The sequence below is a fragment of the Hippocampus guttulatus genome, chromosome 21 (assembly GCF_054856545.1).
Source record: "Hippocampus guttulatus isolate MCC_2025c chromosome 21, RoL_Hgut_1.0, whole genome shotgun sequence".
NCBI lineage: Eukaryota > Metazoa > Chordata > Actinopteri > Syngnathiformes > Syngnathidae > Hippocampus > Hippocampus guttulatus.
This window is the reverse complement of record NC_141281.1, coordinates 6,936,726-6,954,825: the sequence shown is the minus strand read 5'-3', so window position 1 is coordinate 6,954,825 and position 18,100 is coordinate 6,936,726. Positions and strand designations below refer to the sequence as shown.

The 18,100-nt window shown below is 45.1% G+C and overlaps 2 protein-coding genes across 2 annotated transcripts; both read left to right on the top strand.

Annotated features, from left to right (window-relative positions):
- The first annotated feature begins 294 nt into the window (after positions 1-294).
- Positions 295-1,666, top strand: LOC147186896 (uncharacterized). Its single transcript, XM_086102193.1, has 2 exons — positions 295-498; positions 850-1,666. Exons 1-2 carry the CDS (start codon positions 400-402, stop codon positions 1,552-1,554), a joined length of 804 nt encoding a protein of 267 aa, XP_085958319.1. The 5' UTR covers positions 295-399; the 3' UTR covers positions 1,555-1,666.
- An 862-nt stretch (positions 1,667-2,528) lies between these two features.
- On the top strand, positions 2,529-18,091 carry ubr2 (ubiquitin protein ligase E3 component n-recognin 2). The gene is made up of 46 exons (XM_086101507.1): positions 2,529-2,659; positions 4,280-4,563; positions 4,664-4,742; positions 5,773-5,883; positions 6,291-6,421; positions 6,520-6,658; positions 6,944-7,006; positions 7,105-7,225; positions 7,324-7,431; positions 7,602-7,690; positions 7,856-7,954; positions 8,158-8,321; positions 8,509-8,608; positions 8,679-8,807; positions 8,995-9,178; positions 9,295-9,356; positions 9,499-9,609; positions 9,758-9,823; positions 9,901-10,017; positions 10,106-10,169; positions 10,279-10,403; positions 10,481-10,533; positions 10,621-10,723; positions 10,809-10,857; positions 11,080-11,234; positions 11,480-11,582; positions 11,660-11,769; positions 11,836-11,919; positions 11,992-12,173; positions 12,287-12,498; positions 12,581-12,674; positions 13,035-13,196; positions 13,363-13,451; positions 13,566-13,626; positions 13,753-13,901; positions 13,997-14,052; positions 14,559-14,655; positions 14,744-14,811; positions 14,997-15,135; positions 15,213-15,303; positions 15,470-15,597; positions 15,797-15,905; positions 16,222-16,353; positions 16,428-16,598; positions 16,670-16,771; positions 17,189-18,091. The coding sequence occupies exons 1-46, from the start codon at positions 2,573-2,575 to the stop codon at positions 17,328-17,330; spliced, it is 5,274 nt and encodes a 1,757-aa protein (XP_085957633.1). The 5' UTR covers positions 2,529-2,572; the 3' UTR covers positions 17,331-18,091.
- The last annotated feature ends 9 nt before the right edge of the window (positions 18,092-18,100 follow it).

The window sequence follows — 18,100 nt, the reverse complement described above, 5'->3', positions numbered from 1 at the left end:
TGTACTTAAGCAAATAGGGAACCCTTTTTTTTTATACAATACCTATTCTGTAATACACGTAATTTGACAACATGGATCTTTGTGGAATGTGAGGTGAAGTGCCTGGAAAAAAAGCAGCACAAGATCATCCAAGAGTTATGGATTACTGGCCATCTTTGTTTTGTGAGTCATACATTACATTTGTAAGCATCTTGCCCCCCCCCCAAACGATTTCAAAGCTTTTGTCTTACTCCTTTTTGTCTTTGTAATTTTTCCATCTTTCATCCTTTGCGGCTTTATTTCCCAATTGCCGCGTGCCCTTCAGTGTCCCAATTTCTATGCGCTTTAGTTCAGGCAGAGAAATCCAGCGAGGCCATTAAGAACCGTCTTCAATCCCGACAATTTGCAGCAATTACTAATATGGAGAAAAGTTGCTCAGGAAACACAAAGAAAAGGAGCTTTGGAAACAATTCTAAAAAGCCCTTTTCACATTTCACAAAAGGGAGCTTTCAAAAAACGGTGAGTTTATCTCTTGGTACTTTCAACAACCTAGATTAAGGCTATGGGTGAGATGGAGCTGAGAATACTCGTATTATGGTTACAGTAAATGAAGTATCGTCATGTTTTAATATTTTGAAATTATATTTTAGGTAACTGAGACAAAGGTAGTCATTTGCCGCGATCTTGTGGCATTATTAGGAAATTACAAACCCTTTTGGGGTCAAGGACTCATCGATTTTTGCTGTTTGTGTGAAGCAGGTTCGGTGCCTATCCCCCTAGCAAAAATGAGGGGTTGTGATTATTGTGTATGATCAAAGTTTTTCCCACTTTATATATTCTTTTTTTTCCTTCCCCCACCGATATCATCAGTTCCAGCCTGGGATGAACCCAGGGGGAAGTTACCGCCACCCTGCAGAGAACGGCCTCACCCTTTGCCAGTTTTCAAACAGCAAGCTAGCTGCACAAAACACAGCCCTGAGAGAGCAGCTGGTGCTTCAGCACCACCGACATGACCATGAAAGGCAGCAGCTCCTGAGAGCTCTGAAAAAGCGGAACGAGTCCAAGTCGGAAAACCTCATCGCGCTCGTAAATGAACAGTGGCAACAGTGGTGGGCGATCCGAGAGCAGGAGACCGCTGACCAATTTCAAACTCAGTGGGTGGGCATGCAATGGTACATAGAGGAGATGGCTGTTCATTGTTGCACTCAGTTGGAAACCATGCATGAGCACAACGTGGACACTGTTTGCTATTTTCAAAGCGAGATGGAGTATCTGCGGTGGCGCATGGAACGGGCCATCTCAGAGAGGGATGATCTCATCAAAAACCTGAAAAAAGAAAATGCTTTCCTCCTGACTGAGAATAAAGAGTTATCCTCCCAGCTCACCAAATTCAAAGCAGAGACCCATGAGATGCAAAATACACTAACAGCTCTGGAAGATGAGTTGCAGGCTGAGCAGGAGGCAGAGACGAGCCCCGCCATTGAGGGGCCCCTTGAACAAGTGAAAACGCTGGAGGAATCATTTAAGATCCTCTCAGTGCACGAAGAGGAGCTTGAGGTACGCCATTTCAGCTGACCAAGTTCTGTTGTTATGCACACGGCTGTGCGAAAGTCTACCATCAACTGAGTCACAACTGTTTTGTGCTATGCCAAGTATGCAAATAAAAATGCAAACCAGCCACAATCCAGCGGATCGTGTGTTTATTCATTGACATCATGACTGCAGAGAAAAGGGGCTTTGGGAAACCTCTCACTGTCGGGACGCTAATTAGTACCAAGGCTAACATTACCAGCAGAATTAAAATATTGAAGACATTGTTTTCCACAATTGAATCTTAATTCAAGCCTTTTTTTTAAACTGCTTTTCATCAGGGCAAATGTTGGGCTCCTATCTGTTACATGTTTAGGCATTGACAAATTACATATGCAGTATATTTAAAAAAACAAAGCAATACTTCAGAAGAAAACCAGGCGGGCTGGTTTGATTACAATTCAACTGCTAAGTTTTAGTTGCATGTTTATATCACCACTCCTATCAGTTTCAAAACAGTAACACCAATTTGCCCCAGAGCTATCATTCAGATTCCCATGTTAGACACATTGATGTCAAATCAGTTAAAGGAAATGCCGTCACAACCAACGTGGCATTATTCTAAATGTGCATAGCTTTGCCAGAAGCTTTTGTGCTAGCACTGACCCAAGTTTTTGTTTGCCATGCAAGCAAAGTGCAACTTTGGAATTTGTTTGTCATGGTGCAATTCTTAGCTCTTTTTGTGCCTTCTGGGCATGTATGTTACAGAATTAGGGTCAAGTGAAAAACTAAAAAGTTGTGAGTAAATTCATGAAAAACAGAAATTCAAGAGCAGCCACCAAACACAACTCTAGTCAACTAAGATTTTGACATCAGTCACATTTTACAAGGTCATTTTATCTTCGACCAAAGTTATTTCGGAACCGATACTCGCACTTTAACTCGAGTATCGATTCCCCGTATTTTGACAGTTTATTCTTGACGACCTGTCGCCGCCTCCCTGCCTACGAATTGTTTCCGCTTCCGGGTTCTTCGTCTTCGCCACAGAGCTGTGGGAGGAAAGATGGCTGAGGCAGAGCCCGACAGGAGAGCCCTACTCTCCGATTTATGTTCGGAATTCTTGAATTTCTCCGCCAAAGACACCGCGTCGGTAAGCGCTTCAATCAGCTGTCAGCCCCCGCGATGGCCACCTCTTCCGCCGCTCGGGGCCGTTTGATCGCCTAATGTGCTGTTTGCAGGATTAATGTGCCGATCTCCAGGTTACCGAAAGCTAATGCTAGCCTCTGGTAGTGATGTATACAACATCTGGATGTCAACTGACACCTGTCAGCAGCAGCACGTCAGCGTGTCAAACTTGAAGTTTCACGTGAACACAAACCGCCGATGCAGCACTCACGTCTAAACCGTTTAAAACCGCTCAATCAAACGCAGTTCGACTACTTTAACCCTTTACCAGCACAATGACTTGTGTTTTTTTTAAGCGTCTTTTGTTTCACACCGTTTACTCTTCATGTGGCTCTGGATCGTAACACGTCTCATTTTAGCATTTCAGTCGTACTGTCAAAATCGTACTATCAAAGTGTCATAAATCATACGGAGACCGGTAACGTCATCGCCATAGCAAGTGTGTGCTGGGGCTTGTGACCAATGGACTGACTGTAAAAAAATAAGTTTTCAGGTATTTGACAAAGCATGTGTTTGACGAGTTGGTGTAACTTGAGTGCCTGCATGTCAATAATACCGTAGAAAGAAGTAGGGGTGGAATTCAGAGCACCTGCATTGCTGGTTTCCACAGGTGATTAAAAAAATATTTACTGGTTAGATAACAAGTTATAAACGGGTGAAGTCTGTTTTTGTTACATTGGTATTACATTGGTGTCCTTGGTATTAAAACAGCATATATGCATATTCCGTTTCCAATTTTTTTTTGGGGGGGGGCACAGTATTTTTAAATGCTTTGCTTATTTCTTCCCATTTTCAACAATTGCACAATTATTGAGTGTATTTTTTTTAAATCAGTATCCTGAAAGACCTAATTTCATCAATATTTACCATTTTAGCAATCTACAAAATGTGTCTGCTGCAGTTGGAAGGAAAATCCAGCCTTTGTTCTTATTTCTTTATTTTTTTTGCAACACTTATCTTCTATGGTTCAGGGAGCCCCAGTCTGTCAGGGTGTAGGTGACCCATATTTTGGCGCAGGCGGCTGCCTCCAAATTTACCATGCAGGAATGCTATACATGCCCAGTGATTGACCCCATCCAACGTGTTCTCTGCTCACCCACAACCCCAATGAGGATAAGTCGAAAAGAAGACAGATGGAAGGATAATGAATCGTTTTGGAAAAACAGTGAAGCTAATTCTTCGAACCAGCCCAAGTCACAACAATAATGCTGAGGTGGAGAAAACATTTTTAATCTGCTGCCACCAAACATAGAATTTTGTTGGACTGATTGTTGGGCTGTTTGTGGGCCATATTGTTTGGTACTGAGCTCGTCGGCCTCAACGGGTGACGCAAACGAAGACTGACAGAGCTGATTAATCTCTACTCTGTAGACTTAGTCTCCCTTTGGATCGGAAATACCGTACATGTACTGAAGCTGCAATACGGCACAGTATAGGGTCGTTTATCCTCGTGACTGAAAGATGGAGATGACCAACTGCTTGAAACACATGGTATCATTACATTTCAGATGGTGAAGTATCACTGTACTTGAATAATTTTTTTTTTCATGCTGCGCGACCCTAAAAATGCCATTTTCATTTCCAGCGGTGGCTGGCAGAGGCAAATCTTCAGGTGGAAATCTATCGTCACTTGGCAGAAAACGTACCCAGGATCCTTTGCTTGGGGCCGAGCGGCTGCAGTAGTAAGGAGGAGCAGAGAGAAGAGCAGAGGGAAGAACTGGCATGTCAGCTGCTCCTCTTGGCTCCTTTGGAGTGGCTGCTGCTGGGCGAGGATCCAGCCGCAGGCCTCCCTCAGCTACAGGAGAACAATCAGCCATCACCGCTGTGCGGACACGTGTTCAAGGTCGGAGAGCCCACCTATTCCTGCAGGTAATTCAATGTGTCTTTTTAGAAGTTCTACTGTACCGAATCGAAATGATGATTTTCCGGTAACAATTTTTATCTTGTTGCATGTGCGTGTTTACTTTAGGGACTGTGCAGCTGACCCCACCTGTGTTCTGTGCATGCAGTGTTTCTTGGGCAGCGTTCATAAAGATCATCGATACAGAGTGAGTGCACAAGACTCGGGAAATTACAAGGGGAGAATAAGTACAGTGTGCAAATCGGTTTGAGCGTTTATTTGATATCCTCAACTCAAATAGCTTTCCATAAAGATGTCGTGTTAATGTTGCATTTTAAAACGTACCGACAGAAAGCTGCTTGAAGGCTTTTGGAAATTGGACAGGTGCGTCGGCCTCAGCAGCTGCTAGATGTGACACATGACGCCGAGCATCCCGCTTGACACTCTGTCACGCCTGCTGTTCATCTGTTGTGATGATGTCATAGGCTCTAGGTGCGACGGGTATTTGTTTCAGGAGGTGATATTGCAGTTTTCCGTTTTCTCGGTCAACCATGCTGACTCTATCTCCCTGTCTGTCAAGCACCATCCCGATAATCAGGTCCAAGTTAAGGAGTACGTTTCAGAAAAATCTTCAAACTTGAGTCGCAGAATATAATAAATATAAATGCCAAATGTTATTTTGCCACCATTGACCGTCAAATAAAATGCAGAAGATACCATTTATAGAATTCAAACACTGCAGTTTATGTGCTTTTACACCAAATTGGAATAACTACATTTCAGTACTACATATAGTTTGCTAACTCATTTGTTATCTTAATTTACTACTACAATATCATGCGCTTCAAATGAGCAGCTTGTGAACAGAGTCACCTGATTTACAAAATAAAACATATTAAAAAAAATATATAAATTGCGTGGTACAAAATGGCCCATAGATTGGTACCGTTCGTTGGGAACCCCTGCTTTCAAGAATAGTCAAGCAAAGCAAACATGGAGTCACCGTTGGCAATCGGGAAGACATTACAAGACTTCGGTAAGAATTTCACCCTGTGTTGTGCATCTTTATGAAAAGTAGATTTAGTCTTTCATAACAGCTTTTGAGATGTCAAAGTTCAACCTGTCACTTGCACAAAGCACAATCTCGCTCGTGTCAGCCGACCCTGGAGTCGACAGCTGCTTGTCTTCTGCAGGTGACGCACCTGACTGCATGTGTACGTGTGTTTGTGTGCAAATAGATGACCACGTCCGGTGGCGGGGGGTTCTGTGACTGCGGAGACGCTGAAGCTTGGAAGAAGGGTCCTTACTGCCAGAAACATACGCCGATCACCAACAAAGACTCAGAGGAGGTCTGTAAGCTACTATCTTCTCCACTCGTCAATGCAGCATATTGTTTGAACTGACATGAAACCAAGAAAAAACATTTCTACCTTACGTCTCCTTGGGTTGTCTCTTCTATTACAGCCGGATGCTCTTCAATCATCACAGAGTGTGATCGATGTTCGTTTACCTTTTAACCTATTATGAAATGAAAAAAATGAAACCTCAAATTGAATCACATTCAAAAACATTTATACATGTATACGTATGTGCTATCAAAAATTCTATTTAATATCATACTAGGTCCTTATGTGCTGTAGTTTTTTGTTTTTTATTTTTCATGAAGGTGTGAAAGTGACACCATTACGATTTTTAGACACAGCGGCATACCGTATCACCAGAATACCGCCCAACCATAGCTCTTCATGCCCCCCAGGACCCTGCAGCCCTGCTACCGGCTGACATGGTTGTCCGCAGTTACAACATTTTTTCCATCATCCTGAAGTATGCTGTGGACATGCTTACTTGGACACAAGAGGATCAGCTGCCCGCAGGCCTTGAACCACCGTATGTATCTTGCATCGCACTTTGCCTCAACCGGAATCGTAATTCATTTTGCTTGTGCTTTATTATTTTCTTTTACCCTCTACCCTTTGTGCGTGCAGTGAAAAAGGAGATAACTACTACTGCATGCTATTCAATGACGAAGTCCACACCTATGAACAGGTGATCTACACCCTGCAGAAGGCTGTCAACTGCAGCCAGAAAGAAGCCGTCAGCTTCGCCACCACCGTGGACAGAGATGTCAGTATTGCATTCGTTTACCCGAGAGCTTCTTGCTCGTTAGTAACACGCCCTCACAACTGAAATCAGCCCAACTTGTAATGACGGTGTAGCGTCACAAAGTACCTTAAAATAACAAGAGCGTGACAATATAGCAATTATGCAATAATGAGTCTATTGGGAGGGTAAAATAAAAATAAGTTGAGCATAGCGGTTGTTACTTATGTAATTAAAAAGGGCAGTGTCATTGTCTAAATGGCTAAGTGGTGAAATCACTGCTAAAATGTATTTTGCGTTCGTTTACAGGGCAGGAAGTCTGTTCGATATGGAGACTTTCAGTTTTGTGACCAAGCCAAGACTGTTATAGTGGTGAGTTTCCAGATTTTTCATTTGGCTTCTTCTTTCGCATTTTTTACCCGACGATAGTTGCTGCTGACGCTTTGAATATTTGCCAACTTTGTCCACAGAGGAACACCAGCCGCCAGTCAAAGCCTCTCAGAGTTGAGGTGATGCACTCATCGGTTGTTGCCCATCAGTGTTTTGCTCTGAAAGCTCTGAGTTGGTTGGGGCAAATCATTCAATACTCAGGTACGTCTTGATTCGAACGCATATCCCTATGTGTTTACACCAGGTGAAAGTCAACAGTTTTGTTGGTGTGTGTGTTTGTGTGTGTGTCCTTGTTTCAGATGGCTTGAGGAGAATACTGTGTCAGGTGGGACTTAAGGAAGGGCCAGAAGGCGTAAACTCATCACTTGTTGACCGTTTAATGCTCAACGACTCGAAGATGTGGAAAGGTGTTATTTTATTTGATATTCCACAGTAATGTTCAACATTTTCTCACGGGGCATTTGGAAATGAATCGGCTGGGAGCCACCTGCTGGTGTCCCAGCGACTTGCTCCAGTTTTTGATTCTCTCCCGTGTACGCTTTTGATAACGGTTGGTCTTCCTTCACCCTCTGTGAAGGAGCAAGGAACATCTACCACCAGCTGCTGATGAACAGTCTCCTCATGGATTTCAAGTACAAGAAGGTCTTTGCTATCCAGTTTGCCAAGGTAAATACATATTCATATCGTGTCTGAAATTCGCGTCAAATTGGACTTTCCTCTTTGTGATGAAGAAAGCAGTTTATTGGTTCTAAAACAACTTGTTTGGAAATACATGCTGTGTTGGTAGCTGTATTAAAAAACAACAACAACACCACTGTGTCCTCATTTTAGAACTACAGACGCCTTCAGACAGATTTCATGGAAGATGACCATGAGAGGGTGGTGTCAGTGACCTCACTGTCAGTACAGCTGTTCACCGTGCCAACCATGGTGAGTTCTCTTTTGCGCCTCCGCACCCAAATGCTTCCTCGACGTGCTGAATGCCGACATCTTTGTCTGAAGAAAAATGTGTGTGTCCCCTTTGCTTGTCTCCTAATCAAGTGTTGTGCATCGTTTGCAGACAAGACATGTTTCTAATGGTTCTAAATGATCTTTAATAGTTTAAACAAGTGCCTATATGTGGTGCATTTCAGGCCCGGATGCTGATGGTGAAAGAGAACCTGATGACTACCATCATCAGGACGTTTGTCGATCATCTCCGTCACCGAGATCTGCAGGGGCGCTTTCAGTTTGATCGCTACACCGCCCAGCAGGCCTTCAAATTTGGACGAGTCCAGAGCCTGATTGGCGACCTCAAGTAACCGCTATATAACATACAGTACATGCCATTTACTCTCTGTCCTATTAACGGATGGCTGGATTGATTCGCTCACTGCCCTTTGTACAGTAGCATACAGCAATGTCTGCTCAGATTTAAAAATAACTAAATAAAAAATCCAGTACACCAGACTAACACTAACTGAAACCATTTTGCATGTGTCCAGGTATGTCTTAATCAGCCGACCCTCCGAATGGAGTGTTGAGCTCAGAGAGAAGTTTCTAGAAGGTCTGGATGCTTTCCTGGAGCTCCTTAAGTGCATGCAGGTAATAGACCTACAACCGTGCAGACGTATGAGCAGAATGCAGAAACGGAGAAATTGCGTCTGCCTTTCAGGGCATGGACCCGGTGGTTCGGCAAGTGGGGCAACACATCGAGATGGAACCCGAGTGGGAGGCGGCGTTCACCCTCCAGATGAAATTAACACATATCATATCCATGATCCAGGAGTGGTGCTCCACTGATGTGAGATACTCTATAAGGCACACCGCATTATGTATTGTCGCTGTTGGGTTGACTCTCAAACAATTGCACTTTGTTCAAATGTCTAAAAGTGAGTTTTCCGGGTTGCTCGAATATGCATCTTGTCATTACCACAATGATTTGCTGTTTTAAAAGCATCAATGTTTCTTCTTTTCTCGTCACGCGCCAGGAGCATGTGCTGATCGAGGCCTACAGGAAGTGTTTGAGTGCAGTCAGTCAGTGTCACAGCGGCCTTCCGGATGGTGAACAGCCAATCAGCTTGAGTCTGGCCGGCCACTGTGTGGATACATTTATGTACCAGGTGTCTCAGGACAAGGTGTCCATCCACCTGCCTGTCTGCAGACTACTTGCCGGTAAATGCACATGTGACTTTCTAGATCCATCTCGCATAAATCCAGGATGCATTTTCCTATGTGGGGCACACGGTAGTCATTGCACCGAGTCATTGTGATGCGCCATCCTTCCCCAGGTCTCCATGTTCTCCTCAGCAGGACAGACGTCGCCGCTCGGCTCCCCGAACAACTCCCGTTGGTCGGTAGCCATTTTTGTGTCTTACATTTTGATATGTGAACATTTTCTATTGAATTAGTACAATGGAGAGGCCCAAACTTCCTTTTGTTCATTTGATCACTCGCTGCCTCAGCTCTAAATGTTTGTGTCTTTTTGCTCGCAGGGTGAACTCAGCCCCCCACTTTTGATTGAACTCCCCTTGCGATGCTTGGTGCTCTGTGCTCAAGTGCTGGCTGGGATGTGGAGAAGGAACGGCTTCTCCCTAATAAACCAGGTGAGCTGAGATTCTGTCCTCAGTAGTGGTCTGACTGTCCGTGCTTGTGTGTGAGCCAGGTGGTGAGGTACCGCAAACATATAAATATAGAATATGTCACGTCTGTTGTTTTTCAATAATGCTAAGTCATATTTGTTTTCGCTTTCAGATTTATTATTACCACAATGTGAAATGCCGAGTGGAGATGTTCGACAAAGACGTAATTATGCTGCAGGTGCAAACTAACTCCCACTGATCGAAACGGAATGCTGTTTTATTTTGGCGTTTCTTAGTTGCGGTCTCTTTTCACAGGCCGGCGCCTCTATGATGGATCCAAACCATTTCCTGATGATCGTTCTGAATCGTTTTGAGCTTTTCCACATTTTTAGGTTCGCAGACTGCCGAAAGAGATACAGACCGACCAATAAGGTTAGTTTTGGGATTCAGACCTTCTGTTTTTGCTTGTTTTTGTCCGCTCACCGTTTTACCCCCCCCCCCCCCCCCACCTCTTCTGCAGGATTTGGTACAGCAGAACAATACCTTGATTGAAGAGATGCTGCACTTAATCATCACTGTGATCGGTGTGTCTCTTTCATTTTTGCACTTTTATTTTTATTTTTAATTCATGTTCGTAATTCGGTACAGTGATTGAGAATTTGTTCTCATGTGATTTGTATGTATGTCGGTCAGGTGAACGTTACATGGCAGGCGTTGGCCAGGTGGAGCCGTTTGACGAGGTCCGAAGGGAGATCATCCACCAGTTGTCAATCAGACCTATGGCTCATAGTGAGCTCGTGAAGGCTCTGCCAGAGAATGTACGTTTCAAACGCACCGTACTGCATCGTAATGAAGGTTTGCAGATTGTTGAAACATTTTTTTTTCTTTTCTTCAGGGAAACAAGGAGACTGGCCTAGAGCGCGTGATCGACAGTGTTGCTTCGTTCAAGTTAGTGTGTTGATTTGATTTCATTTGGACGACACCCCGGTGGAGATGAAATACACGACAGCTTTTTAAAACGGTCTCAATTTACAGGAAGCCGGGTGTGACAGGCCGTGGTCTTTACGAACTGCGTCCTGAGTGGAACAAGCACTTCAACCTTTACTTCTATCACTACAGCAGAGCCGACCAGTCCAAGGTTCACGAATACCGACTGCCGTTTTTTTAAGTTATCGGGTGCGTACACGGCATTGTTTTGACGACACCGTGGGATGTGTGCGCAGGCAGAAGAGACTCAGAGGAAGCTGAGAAGACAAAGTGGAGAGGACCCAGGTGAAAACGAGCAAGCGATACACTTGTGTTGGTGTGTCACAGAGAATTCGCAACTAAATCTAGACCGCCAATAAAATGAGTGGTCATATTATGAGGAAAATCGAACACTTTGACGGTCAATAGAATACAAATAGATCGAAAGATTTCCACTTTGTCCCCATATTTTGCATTGCCCTACATACGACTCGAAAGTATGAACACATCTTTTTGTGTGCCGCGCAGCCCTTGCCCCGCCAGTCCCCCCCACCCTCTGCCCCCTGTTTGCTAGCCTGGCGAACCTCCTGCAGTGCGACGTGCTGCTGGCTGTGGAGGGTGCCGTGCTGCAGTGGGCGATGGAGCCGCGGGGAGGAGGCTGGACCGAGTCCATGCTGCAGAGGGTGAGACCCGCCGAGTGTGGCAGAGGGATAGTCACGGGTTGTGCAATATGCATTGAACCAAGAAAACAGGACATTTGTGATGCAAACTGTTTTGCATCTTAACTCATTCAGTACCAGCCAATTCTGGGCCGAGTCTAAAAAGACGTTTAAAAACGTCTTTGGGAGGGAATGAGTTAATCATCAATCATCATCATGTTGAGAAATTTCAATCAACTTGTGATGTCTCTCGTGTGGCCGCCGTCTAGGTGCTCCATTTGGTGGGCATGGCTCTGCTGGAGGAGCAGCAACAGCTGGAAAACGGCAATGGCGAGGATGACATCACCTTCCTCTATACCGCCAAAATCACACGTCAGTGCAGAGTCGCATACACACGAACATCTTGACCAGTTGTTTGCAAGCAATGCAACCTGTGTGTTTATTTGTAGGTCCGGGCGATGCTCCGAGTACTTCAGGAAGTGTACTTGCTTTGCTAGAGAGTCTACAGAATGCTCCTCACCTTGAAGTCCACAAAGACATGATCACCTGGATCCTAAAGGTACAAGTCTATTTTTTTTGGCCCACACCTTCCCTGTCATGAAAATCACATCTATTTGGTCTACAGATGGTGGCAAACATCAAAACCATTCGAGAACGTTCCTCCTCCGCCTCCGCTGTTACCATCAGCCCAGGACACGGACCCGAAGAGGTCAGGCTCAAGCCGCTTTCGCCGTTCAAACACACTTGATAGTTGATGGGTGTGATTGTTACCTTTCCGCAGACGATACGGGACAAAGACAAGGCAGAGAGGAAGAGGAAGGCTGAGATGGCTCGGCTACGGAGGGAGAAGATCATGGCCCAGATGTCCGAGATGCAGAAACATTTCATCAACGAGAACAAAGAACTTTTCCAGCAAAGTCTAGAAGAGCTCGAAGCGTCTACGTCTGCTGATGCAGAGCATAGGTGCGCAACGATAGCCCGGACATCTCCGCGACTCACATTGCGCACTAGCTAACAATCATGGATTGCGGCGTTGACGAAATGCATCCCATGACCTTCTCTCGGACCTTTTGCAGTCCCTCCAGTTCTGAGCCATCCTCTGTATCTTGGGTCTGCGTTGGCCCCACAAGGGTCGCGAGAGGAGCCGAGCGGCGTCAGCTCGTCACTTGCATCCTGTGTCAGGAGGAGCAGGAGGTCAAATGTCACGGCAGGGCAATGGTATTGGCCGCTTTTGTCCAGAGATCAACCGTTTTGTCCAAAAAACGCTGCCGTGCTTTGCCCAATGCAGGTGTGCTTGACTGCCACTTCTTGATTCAGACGGAAGCATACACTGTTCATGATTGATTGATTTAAAACAATTTTTTTTTTAGAACGACATGACCCTTTGTTCATTCATCCTGACCTTTCAATGGGCATTCACACCACCAGCTGTGGACACATCATGCACGCCACCTGCTGGCAGAGGTGAGAGCCTGGAGGAGTGAGACTGAATTGACCCCAAGTTTAGTTTAGGTTTAGGGATTTGTGGGGAAAACACTTCTAATATCTGTTACTGGTAAAGAAAAGTTAGAATTCTGGCACAGGATTTGTCCCTGGATGAAAAGAAGAAACATATCGCAAGGAAGGTGAAGTAGACTCCCACATAACCTGATGCGGAGAGGCGGATCTGACCACCCGGCGATTTTGATACCTGTACTACCACTACAGTGTTCATTACTAATAATTATTTCTGTTTCCTTTATTGAAATTTTGTGACCCCCCCGCCTCCTGTCTTTTGCACACGGCGCTATCGGCTCCTTCACCCTCAGTCGTCTTTGCGTTCAGGTACTTTGAGGCAGTGCAGTTGAAGGAGCAGAGGCGGCAGCAACGCTTGCGAGGCCACACCAGCTACGATGTGGAGAACGGAGAGTTTCTTTGTCCTCTGTGCGAGTGTCTCAGCAACACTGTCATCCCTCTGCTGCCGCATGCACTCGCGCCTGATCGAAGGTACGCGCACGCATGTTACGTGTTGGCTTTGCCTCGTCTGATTAATGGCGGTGAAGAGAATTTGCGAGGTCAGGCGCAATTATTTGACTCTTTTTAAAATGTAGGTTTTGGGGAGTTGTGGATCACACACACCAATATGAATCATATTCTTCCATTTGTCTTTCAGTGTTGATCACCCCAGTCTGGCCGTTTGGCTGAAGACAACCAATGAGGAGATTGCAGCGCTGCACTATGCGAACAGAAAGTCTTCAAGCGGTCAGTCCTGTCATGTCAAGTGTAGTCCGTCTTAGGTTGCGTTGCGGCGGCTATCGCTGGGATGCCAGTTACTGTGTGCAATTGCAGTGATGTCTGTGTGCATTTCCTTCCCAGATGCAACAGAAGAAGTGGAACCTCCAATTCCGGAAGGATTCCGACTCGATTTCACTCCGCTGTGAGCGTAGCATGTATTTTGTCTTTCAAACCGATCGATAGTCATATCAGCTCTCTGTGAACAATGCGCTCGCATTATGAGATCAGCGGCCGTTGGTGTCATTCCTCGTTGCGCTCTCTCCATTAGGAACCCCTTTTCGAACAGCATCAATGAGATGATAACCACGTTCAGTATGTCAACCTACAAGGTGGGACTCAAAGCAAACCCGAATGAGCAGGACCACAGAGTCCCTGTGCTGAGTTGGTCTACTTGTGCCTACACAATCCAAGCAATAGGTACACACACACACACACACACACACACACACTCAATAAATCAGATCCAATGCACGCATTCCCATTCCGCATTCCAACCATGCATCTGTTTACAGAGCGGCTTCTGATGGATGAGGAGAAGCCTTTATTTGGAAGTTTACCCTGCAGACAGGTAATAGTACCTCCTAAAATACCTTTTTTTTTTTTTTTTTAGCCATATGTTTAATACTGAACACGACTGAGGTGTCCTGACATGATTTATCATCAGGGTGCCAAAAGTGTGAACCAATTTATTAGTGTCAGGGCTGCAGTCTGTCTTGCCCTAGTTGACCACATACATACATTCAGCCAAGCACAGGTAGAATTCAGCAATATTTAGATGGAGCACTATAATCCAGAACTCCAAATTCATTCATGAAGTCGAACAAAACTAACAGCAACCACCTGAATAAATACTGATTGAAAATATTTTCTCTTTTGGTGACTGCAAAGAATATAATTCAGGACTTTTTCTGTCATCAGGTTCTCCAAATGCCAAAGTTGTGTGTAATAATGGAATATTCTTTTCAGTTCAGAACAAGTAGTTGGTCTCGATACTCCTCCATCTGTTGTCTGTATTCTAAGAATTGCTCTAGTTTTTATCCGATCAATGAGAGTCAATTGTAACAATTGTTTCAGGACGACTGTTTGAGCTCCATCGCCAGGTTCAGTTCGGCTTGCTGGACATCAGCTTCGTTGCATGCGGTGCACGCGCACTTCATCAGATTGTTTGCAGGTATGCGGACATTTATCGGAAAAACAGAAAACGACAACAACGAACGACGAGTCATCTTTTTGTACGTGTGCGTTGGTCTCTTTTGCAGTTCTGGTTGCAGACCCTCAGGTAGACAACACTCCAAGCATCCTGGATATTGACATGTTCCACCTTTTGGTGAGTTATATCCACTCGACATCAACTACGGGTCTACTTGAAGTCCACTTATTATCCCAGAGCTTCACACTTGAAATTGTTTTTAGAGTATATGTCACTAGATATTTCACTCGATAGCAAGGCCCAAGTGATTGTCGGCTTCCAATCGGCATTGGTGCTCAAACTCGAACCCATATCCGTTGCAGGTTTACAGCGTATTGGCCTACACGTCCGTTCACAGTCTGGACCAGTCAGGACGGCATGCGGTCGACTCGGCTCACGTTCACCTCCTTCACCTCATCACTGTGGCTCACCTGGTTCAGGTCCTGCTTACTTCAAACATGGGTACGGCCCACCGCCGCAAAACGAAATCCACATTTTGTTTTCGCGTAGCCTTATTTACCCGCGGCTCTCTTTTGTAGAGGAGTTGTGTATGGAGCAGGACAGCAAGGGGTCACAGGAGGAGGAGCTCACGTGTCAGCTATATAACACGCTGAGGAAACACCTGGGCGGGTGAGGTCAAATGCGAGCTGAGATAAATATGCGTCATGTTGAAAAGCGCCGGCTGCTTCTTGTTTTGGGTGCCATTTTGTTTTGCGGTATCCGTGTATGCTAAAAACAAATCACAAAGTATCTCACATGTTTCTCGCTCTAAAAGTCACCGTGTATGTGGGTTTAGCGTTTTGCCTGAAGTGGCACCCTGGCAGCTGTGGCGTTGCGTGAAAGCTGGCGTCTCGCCGTTCCTGCGATGTGCCGCTCTCTTCTTTCACTACCTAAACTCGACAGCGCCACCAACCGACCTGCTGGGTAATAGCACAATCACATCTCCTAACTTGTGTGTCAACTCGTGTATGAAAGCAGGTTGCTGGTCGTGTGCGAACTTGTCTCCAACCAATCGCAGGGCACTTATAAGACACACAGCCGTTTAAACTCACATTTAAGACTAAGTGCATACATGTGCTCATAAGCGCCATGATTAGGTTGTGTGTGTGTGTGTGTTGTGTAGGTACAGGACCTGGGCAATGGGAGGCACTGTGTAGCTACCTCAGCCTGCCCTCGAACCCGCTGCTACTCTACCAGAACCAACAAACACTGCTCGAGCCACTCATACACAGGTTGTCTTAAATACCTATTGTCAGATTTTTTTTTAAATAAAACACATTGATATTATACATAAAAATATTCATTTTAATTGATTTCAAGCTAAATCTAAATCATCCAGCTAAACAGAAAGTGTGGGACAACCAAAGTGACTTTCTTTCTCGGAGGGCTGCTGCAATTTTATTCCAGATAAAACATTTGTAGTTAGATTGTTCAAGTCACGCGATACATTATTGGTTTTAAATTTTTTGAATTTATGAATATGGCGAATAAAAAGGTGCGAGGGGTTAACCGGTGTGATTGGGTGTGCGCGCGCGCGCTTGCCTGCAGTTGGTGTTGTCACTCATCCGTCAGACCGACATTGCAAGAAGGCGGAGTCAACAGGTTCCCGCGAGAGTCAAACCGTCTGATCGACCTGCCTGAAGATTACAGCGTCCTTATTAACCAGGCATCCAGCTTCACGTCAGTACACAGAACGTGTATATTCATAGGTGCTAACGGCGACGTGTGAGTAACGTCTTCTTTTACTTGTACAGGTGCCCTCGGTCAGGAGGAGACAAGTCGCGCGCGCCCACTCTGTGTCTGGTGTGCGGCGCCATGCTGTGCTCGCAGAGTTACTGCTGTCAAACCGAAGTGGACGGCGAGGATGTCGGCGCCTGCACCGCCCACACCTTCACCTGCGGCGCAGGTCTCGGCCTCTTCCTCAGGTAACACGCGTCTCCTCACCGCCGACATTTTGGGCCACGTTTTGCAAATGTCTGCTGTGTTTCTTTTTCAGGGTTCGAGAGAGTCAGGTGTTGTTCGTGGCGGGTAAAACAAAGGGCTGCTTCTATCCTCCCCCGTACCTGGATGACTACGGCGAGACAGATCAGGGCCTCAAGTAAGCATTCACAGAGCACGTTTATTTGACATTCTTGCGATCCGGTTTAACTCATTCACTCCCAAAGACGTTTTTAAACGTCTTTTCAGACTTGGTCCAGAATTGGCTGGTACTGAATGAGTTAAGGTCCGGACGAGTACCCTCTTCGTGCTCACCAGTTAGAATGACAAGGGCACACGCGTAGGATGACTTTATTACAAGTAAAGGTTTTTCCACGATAAGTGCCACTAAGACGCAATTAAACACTATACTTAAACTACTCTGCTGGACTCGTACGATTGCCGCGTGCTGACTAGTGGGGGTAAAGAGTATATTAGCATCATTCGAGCCCGAGGAACGGCGTTGAATTCAGAGGGGAAGATTCATTAAGTCGGTCGAATTTATTTTTTTGAAATGTTGCGTATCCGTCTGTTACAGGCGTGGGAACCCGCTCCATCTCTGCCTGGAGCGTTACAGGAAGATCGAACGTCTGTGGCGTCAGCATGGTATCGCCGAGGTCATAGGTCACGCTCAAGAGGCCAATCAGACACTGGTGGCTATCGATTGGCAACACCTGTGATGTCGAGTTGAGGCCGCGTGATTGGAAAGCAGAACTGGCTGCCTCACTTTTTTTTTTTTTTTTTTTGATCCTCCTGCTTCAGGTCCCTTCAGCTTGCTGCCAATCAGCGATCAGCTCAGATCAGCTTTCAGGGATTTGTTTTTGTCTGCAGCAAAAAAAACAAAAAAACCCAAAAAGCATTCTCAAATTCATCGGCCTATGATGGTTATTGGTCTGCATGTGTTTTGCTCCGAAATTGATCAATAGGGGATACCGTCTGCATTTTGAAAGCATTCAACTCTCAGACTGAGAATGTGAACAAACAGGTAGCAGAACATTTATGTTTTTTGCTTTTATCAGACTGGGGCTTTGTATCACTTTTGCATCATATCAAGTGACATATCAGGGCTTTTTTTCTCATCAGCTGATACTTTTTATGATCTGACTTTTTTTTTTGCATCCGGCGTTTGCTTTCTGAGAGAACCGTACGGTGTGAATGCTTCCTTTTCCAAAGCTTGGGACTTTTGAGAGTTTTTTTTTTTTTCGAAAAGCGAAAAACAGCGTTTGATTTATTATATTCTGTCATTTTTCTTCTCAAAATGCAGATTTTCTGATGGATTTTCTTTTGCTAGTTTCCTCGCATCTGGACAGCATGTTGCCAAGTCGCTGTGGCTTCATTTATCAAATCTGAATTGTTAATATGTGAATTCTTGTATAAATTAGTATATTATGTACAAAATTGTATAAGAATAGCAAACAATTAAAAAAAGAACATGAGAGCAGCCATGTTG

What these genes read in the sequence shown, in the direction of transcription:
- LOC147186896 (XM_086102193.1), top strand. Translation starts at nt 400, where the DNA reads ATGGAGAAAAGTTGCTCAGGAAACACAAAGAAAAGGAGCTTTGGAAAC. An exon ending in AAGGGAGCTTTCAAAAAACG is followed by an intron (nt 499 to 849) that starts GTGAGTTTATCT and finishes CGATATCATCAG; the next exon opens with TTCCAGCCTGGGATGAACCC.
- ubr2 (XM_086101507.1), top strand. Translation starts at nt 2,573, where the DNA reads ATGGCTGAGGCAGAGCCCGACAGGAGAGCCCTACTCTCCGATTTATGT. An exon ending in CCCGCAGGCCTTGAACCACC is followed by an intron (nt 6,422 to 6,519) that starts GTATGTATCTTG and finishes TTGTGCGTGCAG; the next exon opens with TGAAAAAGGAGATAACTACT. An exon ending in CTTAATCATCACTGTGATCG is followed by an intron (nt 10,170 to 10,278) that starts GTGTGTCTCTTT and finishes TATGTCGGTCAG; the next exon opens with GTGAACGTTACATGGCAGGC.